Here is a 23,751-nt window from a genome sequence, read left to right on the forward strand (position 1 = left end):
AGGCACTATCAAAGGAAGAGTACACATGAGCTCTGTGTGTGCTGCCACAGAGCTGCGGCTGGAAGGGTTACTGAGTCTCCTTGCTTACTTTGCAGGGACAAGCCACTGAGAGTTGTGTCACCAGCATTCTGGGGGTCATCTTTCCTGTTAGCAGGCCACAGTCGCCTTTCCTGTTCATCAGACTTCCCGCTTTTGTTAAGCTTCATGGTCTGCGTGATTTTTTTTTTTTTCTTCCGGTTGTTCCCTCCTTTTGTTTCTTTCTGCTCTTTTATTCTCTTCCCTCTTCCTCTGCAGGAGAAGCAACGCATGCAGCAGAAAATAGACACCGTGACAAAAGAAGTGTTTGATCTCCAAGAGACACTTCTTTGGAAAGATAAAAAAATTGGGGTACGATAGACAATTGGGCTTTGTTGGGGAATAGACCAATATAATCAAACTCAGAGAATTCTAAGAACCTGCTATTTTGGTTATTAAGTAGTTTGACAGTATGGGCACAGGAGACGAAGGGATTGGACAATTTAGGCATACCTGACTGTATGACTGGAAAACTGCCCTTCTTCCTGCTGGCTTTGAAACCTACAATTTAGGAACTGTATAAGGAAGTCATTCATTTCCTTAGAAGCCTTATCCAGAAACAACTACAGGCAATTAATTCAAACTCAGTGAGTAAAGTGATATCCTTATATTATAAAAATTTAGATAAGAAGAGGTTTTTGATGGAAGAGGTAGTTAGTGTGGGAGAAAAGTTATTAGCATGCCATGAATCTTTGGTGAGTAAAATAGGAAGAGATTAAAATCAGTTTAATTATAGAAGTGGTTAGGAATGTAAGATTTCCCAGGGCTGCCAAATTGTGACGTCATCTCTAATTATAACCTCAGAATTCCCCAAACGGACCCAGATAAGGACAAAGTTTTTATAGGCTTTTTCTGAACCCTGCAAGCACGTTTACTTGAGACTGGAAAGGTTCCCATCAAGTCATCCCTTGAAGACTTTGGACAGCCTAATCTCAAGACCTGACTCTCCTCTGGAGGAGGAGCAGCACACAGCCATATGCCTAGGGAGGCTACAGCATCCAGGGAAGAACACCGTGTTCTTCTTGAGGGGGTAGGTGCCGTGGGAAATGTTGGCAAAGATCTCTAAGAGCACCTTGATAGATGTAGCTCCCTGTGAAGTCCTCTGGATCAGACTCCATTGTAGGAATGCTCTGAAGCCCATTCAGAGGCCAGCAGTACCGAGTTACTTCGCATATTACCAGGAACCCTGTCCATTCATTCATAAATACATCCAAACCAACTCATAGTTACCATACAGGGTAAAACTATTCCTATGAGTTTTCTGTAATTCTCTACAGAAGTAGGAAGCCTCATCTTTATCACGAGGAAAGGCTGGTGGTTTCAAACTTTGGACCTTGCAGTTAGCAGCCATCATCGGGGGGAATTACTTAAACAGTTTGATAAACCAAAATTTTAAAGACATATAAAGCTACCTTCTAGAGTTTCTGATACTTACATACCAAGTTTCTAAAACCATGTCTTATACCACTTTGAACCAGTTAATCATGGGCGACAGTAAAACTGTAATGGACTGGAATTTTCAAAATGTGTATGCCTGCAATGATAACCAGAACGTGAAAAACTGTGGATTGAAGCCCTGAGGTGTTGTAGTGAGCTCTTGAGAGAGAAGCCTCAGACGGGAGATTGAATTATTATCAGGACTATAGAAAGTGACACATTTGTGAAGTGGTACAGTTGACTGCCACCTTTGAGTAGGGAAACCATTGCTTCTGGCTCTGCCAGGCAAGAGATGTGGTTGCTATGCAGTACGTATGCTGCCCTTGTTTTCTAAGAGGGAAGTTAAGTTTCCCACAGGATGTAAACCTGTAATTTTCCCTATTCTGGTTATCCCCCTATTTTGTAAGTTCTGATCCCTCCTGATTTTACTTCCATGGCCTTGACTGATCCTGGAAGTACCTGTTTGAAGCCTTATTCTAAAATTCACCCAAAGCTAGAAAAACAAATTGATGTTAGTGAGACACAGATTAATAATTTGCGTAGTAGGCATTTTGAAATTGTAGTTGTGAACTACTGATTTATATAAATTTTGCCTTGAGAATTTCAAATGAGAGATGGAAAAATAGTATAACACCAAGTAGGCAATCTGTGAAGTTCAGTCAGTCTGTCTCTGGAATCTTGCTTCTCTGAAGACTTGAGATCCTTTTCTTCAGTACAGGTCTGTAAGTCATTCGTGATTTCTACTTAGTATGATTATCTTTATTTTAAACCGATTGTCTTAGACCAGTCATTGAAAAACTGAATTACTTAGTCCAGTGAAAAAAGTCATCCAAAACTAAGAAAAAAATTTTTTCTATCAAAAATATGTAGATGGTCAGGATACAGACAACTCGTCTTTAGAATTTTTTTGGTATTCATTAATCTGCATAGTATCTAATATTCTTTATTCTGTGTAATATACAATATGTTCCCTTGACTTTGTAAGAAAGAAAGCACAAAGTCACCGCCGGAATGTTGTTAGCGATACAGTCCTGATAAGAGAACAGCTCTATCACAGGAAGGCATCCTGCCTGTTCCCTTCTCATCACAAGTACTACTGTCCAGATGCTCCCTGGTAACCACGAATCTGTTCTGTTTCTGTCATTTGTCATTTGAAGATTGGTATATAAATGCAACCATACTGATTATATAACCTTTTGAGGTTGACACTCCCCATCTCACCCAGCATAATTCCCTGGAGATTCATCAAAGTTGTTGAGTGTTTATCAATATATCGACCCTTCCTTGACTTTTAAAAGTCGAGTAGTCAGTGTGGTCAGGGACTACCTAATGTATCATTTGTCTCTTGCTTCATTTTCTTGATGCAAATTTACTAAAGGACCATGTTCATTGCCCTAAGCTGAAGTTTTAAATTTTTGTTCACTGACCTAGTTGTCTTCCCCCACTGCAGTCTTAAGCACTAGAAGCCATGTGTAGACTAGGTGTATATCAAGAGCTTGGGTATCTATTACAGCCCAGTATAAGACTCACTCCTATTCTGACCAAAGATATTTGAGCCCCTGTGCTGTTACAGCCTTGGGAACTCACAGGGACAGTTCTTCTCTGTCCTGTAAGGTCTCTATGAGTCAGACTGGACTTGGTGGCAGTAAGGTTGAGTTTCTGGAGTTTGCCATTATTTGGGAAATAAACTTGCTGTTGAAAAGTTAATTTGCAGTTAGGCTAGGGATCAGACTTCCACAAAGCTGTACTTTTATCCTATAAAAAGATCTTTACTATGGGAGTTACTGTTGCACACAAACACAAGGGTAGTGGTTATCTGGTCAGGTAATAAGAGAGGATTGCTGGCCCAGTGTGAATATATTTGATCCAATTATAAGGTATTCCAATTGTCTTCAAACTTTGTGATCAAATGGGTGAGTTTACAGGATGTATTTTATATCCCCAACCATAATTATGGGGAGATAAAATTAAAAAGTTCCAAAGTAAAAATAAACCCCAGTGCTGTAAGATGTGGGAGAGGAAACAAAAATGACATGTACTAGCATTCTCTGGGATTTCTGGTTTCAAATTGGTCTGTTCCTAGGTAATCTTTTTTATTCATTGTTGGTATTTAAGAAGCATGTTGTGAAAGTGATCATTTACTCAGTTACATGTGGTGGTGCATGACATAACTATGCATGCAGATAGCATTAGCCAAAGAAAGCAGCTGTCACAGAAGATGACTGTGCTGCCTGTGCTTTGTTGTCCCGATGCTTTGTGATTAATGTCATGGAATGTTAACACTACATTGAAGTATAAAAGTAAATGCCTCACAATGGCAGACACTCAAGATTTTTTTTTGACACTCAGATTCTTAACATATGTAGACTGAAGACCTTTGTGTTAATATAAATGGTCAAAGGGAAGATTTTTTTTTTTGACACTCAGATTCTTAACATATGTAGACTGAAGACCTTTGTGTGAATATAAATGGTCAAAGGGAAGATGATGTCATTGTCATTTGGATAAATAAGGAGTAGGACTTGCCCAAGGAGCCTTGGTTAAGATTTTGGTTGCTAACTGAAGAGTCATTGGCTCAAACCTCCCAGTGATTTGAGAGAACAGGCGTGCTGATGCCCACTCAGAGATTGTAGCTAAATAAACGCTATGGAGTGGTTCTACTCTGTCTGATGGAGTTGGTAGGAGTCAGAATCAACTAGGCAGCATACCACAATAGTCAACAGTATATGCCTTCTGCCAGGACAACAAGGGAACGTAATGGTAGTCTCCACTGAGCTGGCTATGATGTAGAAAGGGTAAGCAAGGGCTTTGGAGACATAAAACATAACTGCCCTTAACCTCAGTTTTCTGTTTTGTAAAATGAAGATAAAGCAGGTGCATTTTAAAGTACGTAAGGGAGCAACTGTATGTAGAGTGCATGTTGCTTTTGGCTAGGTGCCATTGGGTTGGTGCCAGTGACCTTGTGGCAACAAGACAGTGCACTGTCCTCACAATGGTTGCTGTGTTTGAGCCCATTGTTGCAGCCACTGTGTCAGTATAGCTCATTGAAGATCTTCCTTATTTTTGCTGTGCCTGTAATTTAACAAGCATGATGTCCCTCTATAGGGACTAGTTCCTGCTAATAATGTATCCAAAATAACAAGACATATGTGATGTCTTACCATCCTTGCTTCCAGTCAGAGAGATATTATGTATATTTAATATTAATATGTTTTCTATTATACAGGAAACTGACATATAGTTGGAACTACAGAAATGATCATTGCCATAATCTTTTATTTGTTTGCACAATGATTACATAATGTTTTAAAAATTGACCATCTCTTCAGACATTAATAAGTAACCATTTTTCAACCTAGTAAAATGGCAAGTTAACCATTTGGATTAATGACAATACTTGCAAAAACACTATCTGCAGCTGTGTGGAGAAGTTTTTTTCAAATAGCCTAGTTGCCAGGTTCCCTTACAGACTACTTAAATGGATCCTACTTTTCTACAGTTGTAAATTTGATTTGTCACTGTTGACCAGAGGGTATTTATATCTGTACACTGTCCTCAGGTCTAAGAGTTGTGGAATCCAAGAAATAGAAATGAAAATGGTAATGTGAAACGCAGTGAAAGCACAGGTTAGTAAAATCTGTGCCTAGACTCAAAAGATTGATTTCAAGCTCCATGTTATGCTGCCCTGAATAGGGGAACTATATTTATTTTGTCTGTGTTTTATTTTAGTTTTTCATATTTTGGAATACATTAGAAAACAGAATGACTATAATTGTGTTTTATCAAATCATAAGGAACAGATGTTTGAGAATCCCTTTGGAGATTAGCTCTTTTGAGGAATTTGAGGAATATTTTGCCATGCTATTAGACCACAGTCACTACAGCTAATATTTAATTAAAATACTACGTTAATTGTTTTTCTTCCAGAAAAATTTTTAAGTTGATGTGTAAACCTAAGTAAACTATCTTAGTTAAACACAAAATGTGTTTTCCTGTTCACTAAATGAAGATGTACTGAGGTCAATAAGAAAGCTTTTAATATCGCTGCTGTCTTTGTCTTCAATTTCCTGTGGGTTTTTGTTTCCCCTCCATAGACTAGAAAATATTTTTCCTCCCTGATGTAATGAGCATGTTTTATTGAACATAGCATGAGAACTAGTTTATCTCTTGGAGATACATATTCCAATTACTTGGTGTCTCTGACAGCATCTAATTAGCTGTGTCTACGCATTTGACTGCTGCTTTGCTTTTTAATGCCATGTGTGGGTTTATTTGAATTAGGTACAGCTCTGCTACCTTTCACTTGCGTTTTTCTGTGCCATTCTTCTCCTTGCTCCCTTGCCTGAACCAGGCCCTAGAGAAACAGAAAGAATACACTGCCTGCCTTAGGGATGAGCGAGATATGCTCAGAGAGGAGTTGGCCGACCTGAAGGCGACAGTGAAGACAGGAGAGGTACGTTAGCCTCAGACATGTGACACATCAGGTCCCTGCTTTACTCTTTCTTCCTTCCTTTCATCCTGTGATCTTTCCTAGCCTGGGTACAAACAGCAATAGTCATGACCTAATCCGGATTGGTAGGTTTAAATCATTTCTCTACAGTTTTATGTAATTCCAACCAGGTTTGGCCTGTGGCAAACATATTGTTGCACAGTCACCTGGCAGCTTCCTGTTTCTTGGTGGGCCTTTTTTTGTGATGGTGGTTTTTCTTCTCCACAGAAACATGGTTTAGTTATAATCCCCAATGGCACTCCCAACGGTGATGTCAATCATGAACCAGTGGTTGGAGCCATCACTGTTGTGTCTCAGGAAGCTGCCCAGGTCTTGGAGTCAGCAGGAGAAGGACCACTAGGTAAGACAGTGATTGATTACTATGTTGATGTGGATTAATGTAGCCTGATTGGGCTTCCAGTTTCATGATTTCCTAGCCTAGGAAACAGCACAATGGCTGTTTTAACAGGGAGAAATTGAGCCACATTTTCTTTAGACATTCGTCGCTGATGTCTCAGATGTCACTGGGAGGCAGTACTTGTAAACTATCAGACCTCTGGATAGAAAAAAGGGTGGGTGTATGCACATTGCTTTTTCACTTAAATGTAAGCATGTGAAGAGATAGTCCAGCCACCCTCATTGGAGAGCACTGGGGTGCCCGGAGCATCTGGTTTTATGTTCTGCTACTTATCCCAGGGTTCTGTAGCTTTTTGCCACCTCATTTCTTTCTTTCTTTCTTTTTTTTAATCATTTTATTAGGGGCTCATACAACTCTTATCACAATCCATACATAAATCAATTGTGTAAAGCGCATTTGTACATTCGTTGCCCTCATCATTCTCAAAACATTTCCTCTCCACTTAAGCCCCCGGCATTAGGTCCTCATTTTTTCCCCTCCCTCCCTGCTCCCTCCTCCCGCCACCTTATTTCTTAAGCAAGAAACAGAGACCAAGAAGAAAGGTATCAGAGGGATGTGGTTTCCAGAATAAAGCTTCTGAGTCTCTTAAGTTCAACCTTTTGAGAATCTCCAAGAAACCAGAGATGCTCATCCAGTCCCTCCATAAGAGTCCTGTAGGAAGAGGAAAATTTCATAGATACGGTATCACCGGTACCGGTCTATTTTCATTTTCTTGGCATATGTGTAAGTTTGTTAAAGGAGTGGGATATACTGCAATAGTGGGGCAGCCGAAAACTTCATGGAAGTCAGCAATAGCACTCTCTAATGTGTAGAAGTGTCTTTGAAGAGACTGTGAATGGGGTGGGGTGGGGGTGCGAGGAGTGGAGACCCAATGCCCATCTGTAGACAATTGGACATGCCCTCACAGTAGGGTCACAAGGAAGACATGAGTCAGTCAGGATGCAGTATAGCACCGATGAAACACACAACTTTCCTCTAGTTCTTTAATGATTCCTTGCCCCCAACTATCATGACCTCAGTTCTACCTTACAAATAGGATTAGACCAGAACATGCACACTGCTACAGGTAAGAGCCCGCAACACAGGGAATCCAGGATAGATAAACCCCTCAGGGCCAACAATGAGAATAGAGATACCGGGAGGGTGGGGGGAGAAAGGATCATATAACCCCCTCGCAGGAGGACGAACAACAGAAAAGTGGGTGAAGGGCGACAGAGGATGATGTAGATATGAAAATAATAATCTATAACTTATCCAGGGTTCATGAGAGAGGGAGGGAGGGGGAAAATGAGGAGCTCATATCAAGGGCTCAAGTAGAAAGAAAATGCTGATGGCAAAAAAAAGAAAATGATGATGGCAGCTTATGTACAAATGTTCTTGACACAGTGGATGAATGTATGGATTGTGATGGGAGATGTCAGAGCCCCAATAAAGGTATTTAATAAAAAATGTTTTTCAAGAGCTAGTTCTAGGCATGTGAGAGAAAACCATGAGGATGGAATGAAGCTCTGGGCAGCTCAGATGTATCCTCCGCCTATTTGGAAGGGGCTGAGGGAACAGGATGTCTAGTTGGCTTTGACCTTCATTGGTTGTGGGTGAGTGGTTTCTTCCACTGATCTCTGGGTAAGGTATTCTCAGCTATTTTATGGCAAAGTTGGGAAGAGGTGAGCCCTACTGCTCCTGCTGCCGAGTCTCAGGTGACTGCTGACAGTCCACAGCCCCGCGCGGTCCTCCTGCTTCCCCACTTGTTTCTGCGGGACTGTGCATCTTCCAGCATCGTGTGCCTTCATAAGAGGACTTCAGAAAGTTCACAGAAAAACAGATGATTAAAAATGTACATGTAAACATTATTTCTCATCATAAGCATCATCAAAGACAAGAGACTTTAATGAGCAGTGATTCCAGCCATTTAATCTGTCCATAAAGAACTGAGAGGCCTGGGAACTTAACCATGTCAGCCGGTATTTTTTTATATTATTAACTGAAGAAAAATGGGTGCCCTTTCAAGACTATTTTTAAGATCAAGAAACAAAAAAGTCAGAAAGAGCCAAATCAGGATGCCTCATGATTTTCCATAAAAAAATTCTTATATAATTGCCCTGGTTTGATGAGAGGAATGAGCCAGGAGCACTGTGGTGGTGGTGGAGGACTCTGGTGAAACTTTCTGGTCATTTTTCTGCTAAGACTTAGGCAGATGTTCTCAACATACCCTCAGGATAAATAGATGTGACCCTCCTAGGGCCCCCCCGAAAGTCAAGGAGGAAAATGCTTTGAGTCTTCCCCCAAACGGTTTCCATGGCCTTTCCTCCTGACGGGTCCACTTTTTCTTGAAGAGACCAGTTCTCCCTCTTATTGGCTTCGATTGTGCTTTGTCTTCAGGATTGTGTTGTAAAGCCGTATTTCATCTTCTGTTATATATAATTCTTCATCCCACTCATTTAAAGTTTCCATGGAAAGCTATGTTCTTGTCTGCTGCTGTCTGGGCACAGTAGTATAGGTACCCATGGAGTGGAAAATTTGCTCAACTTTAATATTTTCAGTCAGCATTGTGTGAGTGAACCAAATGAGCTGTCTGTGGTGTTCGCCATTGCTTCTGCTCTCAATCACTGCTCCTCTCCAACCAGGACACGGACAAGATGGGGTCCTCCCAAGCGGATGTGCAGTGTGCTGTGTCCTCAGTCCCTAAAGCTACTTATCCATTTGGAAACTGGTATCTTTGGGACACGGTTCCCATTAAGCTTTCTGTAAAGCACCAGAGATTTCCGTTTTCCCACCCACATTCCACCATAGATTTGCTGCTTGTTTTTACCTCAAACTTAGCAGAACTCACGTTAGTCTGATATCAAACTGATGTTACCCTTCTTCGTGCCTCATGCCACATCCTGTTCAGACAGGTTGTCCTAAGTTAGTAGGAGTTTATTTGGGTACAGAAAAGTGTTTGAAATACATGGATTTTTCATGATATGTATTTGCCATGAACTTGTTGAAGACTCCTTGTATTTTCCTTGTTGCATCTTTCCCTCCCAATCTGTTTACACTGGGAGCCCTTGCCTTCAGTCCCATGTTTTGTTCCTTCCAGCCAATGCCTTCAAGCCTGTGTGGGAGCACCCATGAGATTTGAGTGGTGATAGCTTGCACATTTTCAAATCAAGGGAATTATTTCATTTTACTTCACTTTATCTTTTATGTGGAAAATTGCAGCTTTTGTGGAGCAAATGTTATATTTTGTGCCCTAATAGATATCACTTATGTGGAAATATATTGTGAATAAATAAGTTCTTTCTCATAACATTTTAAATCCTTCTTTTGAGAATAAGAGCTGGAATTAAATTTACCAGATAAATTTTTACCACTAATTATGGATTCGAAGAATTACTTTTATTTATAGTACTGTATAACTACAAACCAGTTTATAGTCTTTTAAATTTATTTTAGATGTAAGGCTACGAAAACTTGCTGGAGAAAAAGAAGAGCTGCTATCACAGGTAAATGTATTCTTTGTACTGGAATTGTCACTGGTGAAATTATGTGGGAAAATGTCAGCAATTTAAATTGCTTCCAGAAAGGAATGTGCATATTTCAGACATCAAGACTCAAGTGAGATTAAATTTAAGATTAAATTTATCTGTATTGGTAGAAAGATAAAAGATTACCCATTTTGCTTCCTGCTATTTCTGATTCTTTTAAAACACTTTCTATAGGATACATAGATTTTGAGATCAAATAATTTCTACAAATTATCTTGTGAAGACAGTAATCCCCTGGCTCCCTCACCCTCACCCTCACCCTGACCAAACTGTCTCTTCAATGCTTTCAGCTCATTTTTACAGGGGGTACTCTCTTTATGGGGCTTTCAAAAGTTCCTTTTTTTAAAAAAAAAAAGAAAAAAGGAATTATCTTATCATTTAAAGGTCATTTATTTCTCATGAACTTTTGAAGCCCCCTTGAATACCTCCGTGTGTAACATGCTTATGTTGCTGCTGCGTCATGTTTGCGGTTTGGGCATTTGCTCTTAAACCCCCGTGGGAGCTGTACCTGCCACACACATGCACCCTTCCTGCCTCACACCCGCCTCCCGAGTTTAGCATGTTTACATCGGTAGGACTCGGTAAACCCCGTGTTTAGTGGAGCCAAGCAGTTTTCCTAGAAGTGCCTTTTACTTTCTTCCTGTTTCCCCTAAAGTTAATCATTGTGACTTTGTTTCTTCATTTGCGTGGTTTTCTAGGTACTTAGGATTAATTTGGGCACATATTGTATAACTAGTTTTAATTCTCTTAGTGTTTTCTGATGCATCAGTTGCATCCTTTTGAGTCGCCTGATTCTGCACTACTAGCACTCGTTCAGCATAGAGATAGAGCCACCATTCATCATCAGCTGGGGTTTTCTCAGTCTGTGGTTTGCGTCCACTACTCTTTCCAGTGAACACATGCCCCTTTCCTTACTTTGTCCTTGGTACCCCTCAAGTGACTTCCCGAGAAAAGGGCTCTGTGCACTATGAAGCTGTTGTGACCTTGCAGACTTGCGATTGTCTGTTTTACCCTCAGCGTTTGGCTGAGTATGTGGAATACTGGGCTGTAATTATCATCCTTTACAGTTTTTGAAAGAAAATGTTTCATTGTCCAGTAGAGCTGTTGAGAATCCTGTGCTTATTTTACGATTATTTGTGTATGACCCATTTCTAACCTCTCTGTAGAAACTTGTATCATACTAACTCCATAGTGTTTTTAAGATTTAATAATGTCGTTATAGTTTAAATTTTTTTTGCATGAGTGAAAGTAGACCCATTCTCTCATTCTGGAAAAATTCTTGAGTTATTATGTTATTGATTTTCTCTTTTTCTATTATCTGTATTTTCTGGAATTCCTGTTCAATCATTCAGCAAATATTCAGGAGTCTACTTTGTTAAGTAAACATTATTCTAGACGCATGGGACAGGTCAGTAAATAAATCAGGAAGTGGCAGATCTTACACTCGAGTCAAAGGAGACCAGATAATGAACAAAAAGTGTCATTTTAACGCGGGTGTATTAAAAGTTAGTACCCAGTGTATTTGTTTCTCATGTTTAGTTAAAAAGGTGCACTCATGAAACAGGTGGAGTGTTAGATTTTATCAGGCAAGTATAAGGGACAAGGAAGACGCGGGTATGTGCTAGGTAGGGATGATGGTGAGGAAGATTTAAATGGTGAATAGAATTGATAGGCTTTCCAGGAAAACATCAAAGCATGATAGAAAAGAAAGTCAGATCGATGGCTTGGAGGCTCTAGTGGCATTGAAGGATTGTTGGAGTTCAGAAATAATGAGTTGAAAAGATCAGTAAAAGTGCTTTGAAAGAATCTATAATGAGATTCTGTTTGGATCAAGAGGCAGTTGTCCAAACAGAAAAAGGGAATAGTGCATGGTTTAAAATCAAGAAAGGCTTGTGTTGGGTTGTTTTCTCTCACCATACTTTGTTCAATCTGTATGCGGAGTAAACCATCAGAGAAGCTGGATTATATGAGGATGCCAATTCTGGCATCAGGAGTGAGGGAAGACTTATTAACAAGCTGCAGCATGCAGATGACACAACTTTGCTTGCTGAAAGTGAGGAGGACTTGAAGCACTAGCCGATGAAGATCAAAGATGATCGTCTGTAGTATGCGTTACAACTCAATGGAAGGAAAAGCAAAACCCTCCCAACTGGACCAATTAGTAACATCATGCTCAATGAAGATAGGGTCGAAATCGTTAAGGATTTTGTCTTACTTGAACCCACAATCAGTGCTCATTAAAGCAACAGTCAAGCAATCAAGACAGATGAGTTCCACTAGGTAAATCTGCATAAGATCTTTTTACAGTATTGAGAGCAAAGATGTTACTTTGAGGACTAAGGTGTGCCTGACTAAAGCCATGGTCTCCATTGCATCATATGTGTGTGAATGTTGGGTACTGAATAAGGAAGACCATAGAAGAAGCAATGCATTTGAACTGTGGTGCTGGAGAACAATATTGAAATTGCCATGGACTGCAAAAAGGACAAACCCATCTGTATTGGAAGATGTAAGGCCAGAGTGCTCCTCAGTGACAAGGATGGCAAAATTTCATGTTACTACTTTGGACATATTGTCAGGAGAGACCAGTCCCTGAAGAAGGGCATCATGTTTGGCTAAGTGGAGGGGACAGTGGAAATGAGGAAGGCCTTGCTGAGATGGATTGACACAGTGACTGCATCAGTGGACTCCGGCATAGGAACAGCTGTGAGGGTGGCACAGGACCATGCATAATGGAATTTAATTGTGTAGGGGTGAGATCTACTATGCATATGGGAATAAGTTGTTGAGGGCAAAAATAGCAAGCTCCTTGGAAGGAGGGCGGTGTTTCAGAAACTGAGAGCTAATTGTAGGAGAGATCCTCAATGTAGATGTAAGTTGAAATTGTCAATATTTGAGGGAGCGTGAGTTGGCAACTAAAATGGGGAAGAAATAAGGATGACAGTAATGATGAGGGATAGTTAATATACAAGAAAGTGTAAAAAAGAGAATGTTTCAACACATTCATAGAAAAATTAGATTAAAAGATAATAGAATTTTCCCACAAACTTTTTGAAGCCACCTCATATATAATTTAAGGAGCCCCTGGTGTTCTAGTGCTTACATATTGGGCTGCTAACCACCGAGTTAACAGTTTGAAACCACCAGGTGCTCCACAGGGGCATGATGAGGCTTTCTACTCCTGAAAAAGAGTTAGCCTTAGAAACCACAGGGGAAGGTCCTACTCAGTTATCTGGGGTGCTATGGTCGGAAGTGACTTGGTGGAAGTGAGTTTGGTTTTTGTTCCATACATAATTCGAAGAAATAAAATTAGCTGAGTTTGAGGGAGAGAGGAGAATAGTGTGAGAACAACAGTAACAAGTAAGAGGATAATGATCCTCTGCCATTCTCAAGCTCTCTGGTAAGGAGGGCGAAGAAGAAAAAATAAAGTCCGCCACTCCTTATAAAGACTGTGGTGGAAGCATGTTCTCAAGGGAGAACTGTGAGCATTAGGGCATTATAGAGAATGCTCAGAGAAGAGATTAGAATGGAAAGGTTCTGCTGCTGATGCACTGCGAACTGTAGAGTTTCAGGCTTCAGGAACGGGGAGGAGGTGAAGACAGTGTCAAACAGCACCTTGTAGTGTAACCCTTAATGCAGGAGAGGAGGGGTACCCCTCATGGAGATGCCATATACAAGAATGATGGAGCTAATTAAGATTAGCCCTGGTTCACTCAAGGCCTTTGGGGTGTGGTGGTGTGTGTGTGTGTGTGTGTGTGTGTGTGGTGCTGAGAAGGGTAGAGTGACTTCTAGTGCAGAGTAGTTGCTTTCTCTGTTGAGAGAACTGCTAGCTCAGTCTCAGTGCTGAGACTTGCCCTTCACAAACTTTAACGGGCTTGAAAACAGTTGGGGATAAGAGTTGTATGAGCCCCTAATAAAATGATTAAAAAATATATATAAAAAAAAGAAAACAGTTGGGGAAGCCTCCTGAGGCTCTGCGCATGCAGACTTCTACGGAACGGCTGGTGGTGGAGATGGAAGTGGCATGTGGAGTGCTCGCAGTCCCAAGGTGGGTCCGTCTAGGGTAGATTCTCTGAGTGGTAGGTGCTTTGTAGACTTATTGATGTTTGAAGAACCTCAGCCCACTTTTGCCCTCTGTTGGAGGGGCCAGGTCTCTGAGTGATGTTTTCACTTAATGTTTCTCTTCACTTTTCCCCTCTCTTTTGGCCTGTTTTCCAAAAGATTTTTTACTTTAGCATCTAATACTTAGACTTAATTTTATTTTTATGGCCATTTCAAAGATGTAAATAGTTTTACTTGCTCTGAGAATATTAATAAACTTGTTGGCTTGTTTACTATTGCTATCGTTGGTCTGTATAATTTGTTCCCATCAAGGTACACTTTTATTTTTTTGTTTGGTCTTCAGCTTAAGAGTGAGCTATTGCTGATTCCGGGAACCCAAGAGGAAAGCGAATTTTGGGAATGATGAGGGCAGCAAATGTATAGCTGTGCTTTACACAATTGATCTATGTATTATGATAATTGTATGAGCCCCAATAAAATGATTAAATTTTTTTAAAAAGTGAGCCATTAAAATGCTGAGAACTCTGAACATATGGATAGGACTTGTGCAAGGCAAGTTGTGAAAGTTTATTTGGCTGTGTGTTTTATTGGGAACAAACTGAGTTTTTATGGTCTTTTATTTTAGCTGGGTCTGAGACTTCTAGAAAGACACCTTGCCCTGTTCTGCCTAGCATTCTACTTTCTGGAAGCTGAAGGGGGGGCAAGGAAGACTAGAGGCCTCAGAATTCAGTACACATTTACACCTCTCTTGACTGTATCTTCCTGTTTGTCATAGATGTTTTTCTTGTACACCCCCCCTCCTGCAACTGGACCTAATCTAGAGCTCCTTTGCTTTTTTAAAAAATGTCTGTATTTTGTAAATTGTAAACAGCTTTATTAGGGTATAATTGATGTATAATAAAGTTCACATATTTGAAGTCTGTAATTTGATAAAATTTGACATATGCACACACCTATGGGATCATTACCACAATCAAGATGGAGACCATATCCAGAGCAGCTCAGTCTCCTTTGTAAACACTCCCTTCAGTCTACCTTGGGCCCTCCCCACCCACTGGTTGACATTTTGGAGTTAGTTTCCAGTTTTTGAGTTGTATATCAATGTTTGACATCTTATACTTCATAATATTTTGAGATTCAGTCAGAATAAATTGTTGGTGTATATCAGTAGTTCTTGCCTTTTTTGTTGGCTGAGTGATAATTGTATTGAGGTACTGTTTATCCATTTTCTTGTTCATGGACCTTTGTTTTCTCTCCAGTTTTTGCCTATTACACATAAAACGTATGAATGTCCTTTGAGTGAAATAAGACTGGTTATGTAGCCGAACTCAAAATATGTTTCCAATTATTTTTGTACCCAAAATGTTTTTCTACATAATACTAAAGCTCTCTCTAAAACTAAACAAGCAGCAGCCAACTGCCCAGAGATTTCCATTTTTAATAAAATTGGCCAAAAAATACCCATAAGAACTATTTCAGACACATACAAATAATAAAATCTGCCTGTTCTTAGGGATCCTCGAGCTTCTCAAAGAACTGTAGCGGGTGAGAACCCACTAGCTGCCCCATGGGAGAGAGATGAGGCTGTCTGCTCCCGTAACGATGCACTGCCACAGGCTCGGTTCTGCTCCGTCCTAGAGGGTCACTATGAGATAACTAAATGACAGTGAGCTTTTAGGTTTGGGGGGGCTTGCTATTATTAGTATTTGTTTATAATGGTCTCTGTAACACCTAGATGTTCTATAGTTGTATGTATATAGTATGTTCTATATTTGGCACTCAGAATTTTTGAATAAGTGATTTGTGACTGGTATGCTGAGGACCTGACTTTGCAACTAATTGGGCATTTATTTCAGACTTTGGATCTAGCTGATGAGCCTTCATTTCCATTTCAGATTAGGAAATTGAAGCTACAGTTAGAAGAAGAACGACAGAAGTGTTCCAGGAGCGAAGGCACAATGGGGGACCTGGCTGGACTGCAGAATGGCTCGGACTTGCAGTTCATTGAAATGCAGAGTAGGTACCAGGGGACAGGCAGTTGCAGTCTGTGTGTGGGCTCTATCCCAGAAGTGAGGTGTACACAGTTCTGGATCCTGTACTACATTATCTGAAGGGGACTGTGATGTTACAAAGATTGGTTAGTGCTTGGCTAGTCCGGGAAAGCACTGCTAATCACAACTGCAGGCTAAGAGTAGAAACTCTGGCTAGTAGAGGCTCTGGCTCAGGCTTCAGGGGATGACAGGCAAGAGTTAATGCTCTTCTTTCTTATGGGGAAACCTAAGAGCTCCTTGCAAAAAGTGAAATGCTTTTGACATCCCAACAATGTCTTTTTCCACAACACCCTTGTGTCGTCTTTTATTATATACACACTCAGCATCCAAGAGAAGGAAAAGAATTTTGTAAAATCTTGCAGGGAAATAGAAAAGACTTCTTAGCTTAGGTGTCAGTTAGTACTAGTCTGACATTTCTTGGTCTTTGTTGTTGTTGTTCTAGGAACATCATTTTGGTGTAGCTAAAGGAAGCTATGATCATGGTCCTGGCAATAGATAAAGCTTGAACCAATACAATGGCCACTAACCACCTTAGAGAACAGGGAAAAGATTTGGTCTAAAGCAGTGAATTCAAATGGAATCACAATGAAGGGGAGTGGACTGACATTTGTGTGAATGCAAAGGGCAGTTGGCATTACAAGGTTGGCGTTGGCAGAAGGCAGGAGGAAGTACCCAGGCTGGAGGTGCAGAACCAAATGAGCTAGGCAGGACCGTGACTGGGCAGTCCTGCTCAGTCAAGACCAAAGCAGGCAGCTCCCAAGAGCCAGAGGCCAGGAAAGGGGCCCTGACCACCCTCAGGTCGGGTATGCAGCGTTCTGGAATGGGCTTTCAAAATACACACGAAATGGCTGAGACAAGGAATTTACACCAAAAACAGGAAGGAGTGCATGGTTTGGAGCGTGAGAAGGAAGCAGCTCATCTGATTGATAACCAACAGGCTGCTGGGATGAAAGCTGAGGAGGAGCGCCCTAGAGCTGTCAGTCTAGTGTAGCCGCTGGAATGGCTCTCTTACACTCCCAGAGGGGGCATTTGGGAAGGGAAGGTGTAGAACCCCGTGGCTTTTAGAGTGACAGTAATTCTCATTTTCATTACCTCTTAAGTTGGAGATTAATTATATAGGCTATTAAAACCTTAGTCATGTGGGAATTTAGCAAATTTCTTTATTAGGTCATTTAAAATTTTCTTTTAGTAAGTTGGATTTGTTTCAGCGCTTGCAAGTCTTATGGTGTCTACCTGTGATCATTTCAGAGAGAAAGCTGTGTTACATTTGGGTGTCCAGAGAGCATTCTTAGGAGCCCTGGGGTCAGGGTGGTTACTTGTTGGGTGGCTAACTGCAAGGCCAGCAGTTACAAACCACCAGCCACTCACTCCAAGGGAGAAAGATGGGGCTTTCCACTTTTGTAAAGATCCACAGTCTGAGAAACCTCAGTTCTGCCCCGTGCCACAGGTTGCTGTGAGTCAGCAAAGGCTGGGTGGCAGGAGGTTTGGCTTTTGGTTTGGGGAGCATTCTTATCTTTCCCCTAGTTTTTAAACGTGACATTTTACATAATTTACTTCTCAGGTCAGATGCTAAGGTCCTCTCCTGTGCTATAGGTTTGTCATTGTCTGATGGGTCACACCTTACTTCTGAGAGGTAATTCATTCTCATCTTCTGCCCTAGGAGATGCCAATAGACAAATTAGTGAATACAAATTTAAGCTTTCAAAAGCTGAACAGGATATAACCACCTTGGAGCAAAGTGTGAGTACTTTTGTATGGTACAAAGTAAATTAACCCCCATGTGGGCTGTCTGTACAATGAGAGCTTGATAAAAGCTCTTTTCAAAATGGAAAAGCCAGAAAAGAACACCTGCGAGGGCACTTCAGCCTTTTGTTTTCTGTAAAAACACAGGAAACAGTAGCTACTGTTTTATTTGTAGTAGCTATATCAGGAAGCTGGATGTTATAAAATAATCCCTTTGTACATCTCACACACACTGTCTAAAAATGTTTCCAGTGAGTCTCCCTATGATGTTACTTTGACATTTAAACATATGGCCATCATGAAACTAACATGAGAAATTGACCCAATAATGAATGAAGCTACAGCTGCCATTCTCTCTCTGGGGACATTTCTTGATTTATAAATAGCAATTTGGATCAGAGAGGGCCTATTGCACACTAGGGAGACTTGTTAGTGTTGGATTACTTGGAATTCGTAATGACATTGTATTCCCCATTTTGACTATAAAGAAAGTACTGAGTACCAAAGGCCTATATTCTCATGTTCACAGATTAGCCGGCTTGAGGGACAGGTGCTAAGATATAAAACGGCCTCTGAAAATGCTGAGAAAGTTGAAGATGAACTGAAAGCAGAAAAGAGGAAGCTACAACGAGAGGTACTTGTCATGGGCTTTTGGGGAATGCATTCCTGAAAAGGAAGAAAATCTATCTGAAGTAGATCATTTTGTTACATGAGGAATTTCTGAAGGAGACCCATTTGAAGGAGCCGGCAGTGGAGTTACTTACTCTTTTCATATATTGGTTTGTAACCTGCATGATAACTGCCATTTATTATTCTGTTTTGGTTAGTTAGACGTTAAGAAAAAGGTGAGTTATTTTGTTTTTGTATCAGGACTACTTCTCTGACTCTCTTATATCTTTCCTGTGATTTAAGCAAATAAACAACAGTCACCAGCATTAATTTCTTAGCATTTCACACTTTCAGCAGTCTGGGGAAAAAATAATCCATCACAATGATCTGGGCTCCCATTTCTCAGAGTTGAAAGTAGAATGCCGCTGTGTTTTGTTTTGGATCACATCAAGTGACGGAGTGCTTCCTGTTTGCAGTTACGGACAGCACTGGACAAGATTGAGGAGATGGAGATGACCAACAGCCACCTGGCCAAGCGGCTGGAGAAGATGAAGGCCAATAGGACAGCCCTTCTGGCCCAGCAGTAGGGAGGCCGCCGTTTGACCTGGGTGCCTATGGGGGCTGACTTCTGTCCATGGACACAAACCCCTTTCAGTCCTGTTTGCATTTTCATCAGTATAGCCACCTTTGTATTTTATAATTTATGAGAGAATGAAACACGTTTGAATCTTCATGAATGAACACTCTGGATTTTTTGTTTGTGGTTTGATTCTAGACTAAGAACTGGCCCATGTGCTTTTAGTTTTTACTTCTTTAAATTTAGAATCAAGTTTACTCACTCTTTCCCCCAGCTTCCTAGTGATTGGACACTGGGCGGTGGCAGTGGCGCTCTGGAGGACTGCAACTCGGAGTGGTCACGGAGAGGCTTGCTGGAGACCCAGGAAACACAAGTGCCTTCGCCATGTTGCAATTCAGACTGCGGTGATCTTCAGTGGTCAAAAGACATTTACCCTTCGTATCAGATAGCATTTATATTTTAGTGCGAGAACAAGCTCACGGGTGTGGAAGATGCTTCACTCAAATTTATATGTTTGGAGGAAAAAACTTTTTTTTTGTAAAATATTTAAATTTATATAAGAAAATGTTAAGAAAAAAAGATGAGGAGTGTAAATAAAACTTGCTTTATTGCATGGGGTATGGAAAGTCCAGGGCCTAATACTCTTAAAATAAGAGTAGGGTCCTTCAATATTAACTGTGCTGTACTTTGTAAAGTATTTCATCTGCTGCTTTTTTGTGGAAATAAATAATGAAACCTCACACAAGCCCAATGGGGAGGGTGGGATAGGGCAGGGCAGGCCAGTGGGAAATCTGCCTGAAGATTCTATTAAACACAACCTTTGGCTGACCATAATTGGCTACTGAGACATTCATTTCACTACCTGAAAATGCACCCAAATAAAGATCCTATGTAAGATTGTCTAGGCTGTAAATCTTAATGGGAAGAGATGGCCTCATCCTTCTCCCGAGGAGCAGCTGGTGGGTTTGCGCCACTGACCTTGTGGTTATCAGCCCAATGCCTAAACCAAACACCATGAAGCTATAAATCTTCTTCATCTCCTCGCTCTTATTTTCCTCTCAGGTAAGATACATATCCCTGGAAGCAGCAGTCAGGAAATGAGACAGCTTATGTATGCTTTGGGCTACTCTGTAAAAGATCTCTCTAAAGTAATAAAAGACAAAAATGTCACTTTGAAGACTAAGGTGCTCCTGATGCAAGCGGTGATATTTTCAGTGTGTGTGTGTGTGTATATATATATAAAAAGGAAGACTAAAGACTGATGCCTTTAAATTATGGTACTGGTAAAGCATAGTAAATGTACCCTGGACTGCTCGAAGACCAAACAAGAGTGTGCTGGAAGAAGTATAACCAGAATGCTCCTTGGGAGTGAAGACGGCAAGACTTGTCTCATGCAGTCTGCACAGGTCCGCATGCGTGCAACAGTAGAGGCAGTGAAAAAGGGGAACACCCTCAGAGAGATTGGTAACTGGCTGCAACATAGGGACGTGGGCTCAAGCATGATTGTGAGGGTGGCACAAGACTGAGCAGTGTTAGCATCTATTGTACACAAGGGCACCGTGAGATGAAACTCACTTTATGGCACCCAGCAAGTTTAACCCCCTATTTTTTTTTTTTCTTCCATGACCTTCATAGTTTTAGGTTCTACATTTAGGTCTTTGAGCCATCTTGGGTTTGTGAGATAGGGAATTTTGCTGCACAAGTTGTGAGATCAGGTAGTGAGAAGCCTCCTACTTTATTCTTCAATAAGACCTTACCTATCCTGATCCATTTTCTTTTCAATATAAAGTTGATTCATTTTCTTTCTCTTTAATGAATTTTGATAGTCTGGATCAGGATTGCTTTATATGTGGGTGGAATTTTCCACAATGTTTATGAAGCCTCCTCATATCTAGAGATTACTTTGGTTAGTGGCAACATTTTCACCATGTTAACTCTTCCTATACATGAAGATAGGCGTGTTCTTCTCTAGGATTTTGGATTCTCTTGTATGCAGAATCAAGATGGCTTCATAGAAACTATTAGTGTGTCTTTTAAAATGTTTAGACAGCAAAAAATATTGGGAAAAATCTAATGAATCAAAGCTACATAAAATACGCTTGAAACTAGATAGTAAACTTGAATGAACACTCTCTTGCAAATAATTTACCAAGCCTCTTTAAAATGTGGAAATGAATCTTCTGACTTGAAATGATTTCCTGTAAGTTTTCTTTCTAGTAGTAGTAACAGGTGGGTGTGAGGTGGAGATATTCTAAAACGATGATTTCTTCTAGAACCCCACTATCCAGGTTCACCACATTGTCCGGGCCAGCTCTTACGGCCCTGGAAGCCTCTTTCTTCTTCACTCGTGACCACGCAATCTGTGACTCTTTCAGGCTCACGGACGATCACATCTGGGATGCCCTTTTCTACTTTTCGTCAATTCTGTTGACAAATTTGTCTTTTCATAGGGGCACTAATTTCCAAGTGAAACAGCCACATATCTCCATATCACAAGTTTTCTATTCTTTCCCAACAAAGTGCCTTCATTGAACTGTATAATGCCATAGGTATTATTCCAGTCCCATGCTGAATGCTATATTTCTGTTAATGCAGACTGTTAAAAATAAATTCATCATCTTTGGTTACTGGAGCTACTAATAGATGATAAACCCAAGCTGTCTCCATAATCAGTGTGCCCAAACTTATAAAACAAGCCAATGCCATCTGATATTAAAAGATTGCCAATATAGAATTGATTATGAGTATGAGCTATAACATCTTTGGATTCTTATTTTGCTTATACAATGCTTCATCAGGCACCCAGGGGGCTTTCAAAGTATTTTTTGGATTTTTTAACACCATAAAATAGGCACTTAAGTACCAAAAAAATTTCAAGTGTAATGGAATTAAATATCTAAGAAGTCTTGTTAGGATATAGTTGAAAATTTATTTACGGTTTACCTTTAATGAAGGGAGTTAACTAGTAAACAAACAAGAATATTTTAAGTCCTACCATCATCAGGATGCAAAAACACCCCTGGGGTCCAGGGTCAGCCACCTTTAACACCTCTCAAAGACTTTGTACAGGTCAGGCAGGTTAGCAAGCTGCAGGATATTTCCATCTTCTGTGAAATGTTGAGGAGGCAGAAGGTGTGAGCGGAAGGCTTTATAGAGAATATGTTCCACAGTCCATTTCCAGGGGTTTGGAGCAGAGTCGGGCCCGTCACTCTGAAAAACATGTCAGATGTAACAAACCTCATGGTCTGAATCTCTGATGCCTCACTACATGCATGTACTGGCATCCTAGCTGGCATGCACTGTGCCTGGAAGTCGTGGTCCATCGACCGCTCTGAAGGCGCTTCTCTAGACCCGCCTCTACTGGTCCCACAGGCACAGCACACAGGGTCTGAGAGGTTTTTCAGGTGGAGAAAAAGCCACATTCCTTATGGGACTTTTCCCCCAAAGAACCCTGTCTCCATTCAGGGTCTAAAATAATGCCTGAGCTTAGTTTGGGGAACCAACAGTGAGAAGCACATTTCCTGACGCAGCAAACAGTAAGCCCTGTTACCAAAAAGCTCCACGGTAAGAAAATAAAGACCGTTTACTCCAATCTTCCCTCCAGTCTCAGCCTTCACTGTCTAGAGCAGTGGTTCTCAACCTTCCTAATGTCGTGACCCTTTTACTACCACATGTTGTGGAGACCCCTCAACCATAGATTACTTTCGTTGCTACTTCATAACTGTAATTTTGCTACTGTATGAATTGGGGGATCCCTGTGAAAGGGCTGTTCAACCCCCAAAGGGTGGAGAGCTGCTGCTCTCGAGGGTAAGAAAAAGTTCCTTCTCATCTGGCTCGTCCTTGAGGTAGAATGTTGCAGTCCTCAGCACACATTCGTGGGTGCTGCATTCACGGAGCGAGGTCTTCTCTAGGGTGTTTGGGTCCCAGGGGCTAAGACCGCGTCTGTGCTCCACCACCTACAGGCCCCGCGAGCCTCTGAGCATGTCCACTCCCATTTCCTCACCCAGGGAGTGGAGAAGGCCTTCTAACCGGAGGGAGTAACCCTAAGGAATGAGGGAATTGGTCATGTTTGTAAAACGGCTATACTTGGATTCTTACATTGTGAACTCAGCTCCACATCCACAGGAAATAACTGTTGCTAGAACAGCATTATCCTTTGAGTGGCAAAGGCACTAAAACATTTGGTAAATCCAAACTCTGTGTCAGGCTGGCTTTCTGTGAGAAGTGCGGGGGAGCTGGCCTGGACACAGCCACATTTTACTGGTAGGGCTGTGCCGATGTCAAGAGCAAGGCAAAAACTGAAGAGACTGGGGAGACTGAGCCAGAGGCCTCCAGAGGCCTTGGGCAATCTTAATCTCCAGTTTCATACTGTGATGGCTCGTATTTCTACATTTGATAGAGGTTCTGAGTTCACCTCCAGAGGACTATTTCACTGTCCAACGAAAGAAAATAAAAAAAAGCTGAACATGGTTTAAAAGCATGTTTTGTGCAGTGAGATCCAGGGTACTCGAGCTGAGAAAGGTTGGGCCACCATATAGCACAGTACCTGCTGGTGGCCAGAGAGGGTGGACTCCTCACTGACATACTGCTTCCGGATGGAGTAGAACGTTGCACATTCTTTACTTAGGCTTTCAAAACATTCCTTTTCTTCATCCCAATTCACCTGGTCGGAGAGAGAGAATTCAACACTTGCACATGGCATGTGCTTTAAATGCATGAGAGAGAATTCAACACTTGCACATGGCATGTGCTTTAAATGCATG

At 41.1% G+C, this 23,751-nt stretch overlaps 2 protein-coding genes across 19 annotated transcripts in view; one reads left to right on the forward strand and one right to left on the reverse strand.

The window, feature by feature from the left end:
- Positions 1-19,822, forward strand: part of LRRFIP2 (LRR binding FLII interacting protein 2) — a 114,144-nt gene extending 94,322 nt beyond the window's left edge. For 8 of the 16 annotated variants that reach the window (XM_045297593.1, XM_045297599.1, XM_045297591.1 and 5 more), the window contains 8 exons: positions 295-387; positions 5,864-5,965; positions 6,230-6,362; positions 9,855-9,904; positions 15,904-16,024; positions 17,720-17,799; positions 18,332-18,436; positions 18,888-19,822. In XM_045297593.1, coding sequence (XP_045153528.1) covers positions 295-387; positions 5,864-5,965; positions 6,230-6,362; positions 9,855-9,904; positions 15,904-16,024; positions 17,720-17,799; positions 18,332-18,436; positions 18,888-18,998 — 795 coding nt within the window. In that variant the 3' untranslated portion in view covers positions 18,999-19,822. The remainder of the gene's footprint in view (positions 1-294; positions 388-5,863; positions 5,966-6,229; positions 6,363-9,854; positions 9,905-15,903; positions 16,025-17,719; positions 17,800-18,331; positions 18,437-18,887) is intronic. The other 8 variants (XM_030887628.2, XM_030887626.2, XM_030887631.2 and 5 more) reach the window with 2 other exon arrangements.
- Positions 19,823-21,903: 2,081 nt separating this feature from the next.
- MLH1 (mutL homolog 1) overlaps positions 21,904-23,751 on the reverse strand; it is a 61,958-nt gene continuing 60,110 nt past the window's right edge. For all 3 annotated transcript variants that reach the window (XM_004704069.4, XM_045297610.1, XM_045297611.1), the window contains 2 exons: positions 23,535-23,651; positions 21,904-22,198 (listed from right to left, as the gene is read on the reverse strand). In XM_004704069.4, coding sequence (XP_004704126.1) covers positions 22,031-22,198; positions 23,535-23,651 — 285 coding nt within the window. In that variant the 3' untranslated portion in view covers positions 21,904-22,030. The remainder of the gene's footprint in view (positions 22,199-23,534; positions 23,652-23,751) is intronic.

Source organism: Echinops telfairi, unplaced genomic scaffold (assembly GCF_000313985.2).
Source record: "Echinops telfairi isolate 266 unplaced genomic scaffold, ASM31398v2 ScPeMD7_7420;HRSCAF=8458, whole genome shotgun sequence".
Lineage (NCBI taxonomy): Eukaryota > Metazoa > Chordata > Mammalia > Afrosoricida > Tenrecidae > Echinops > Echinops telfairi.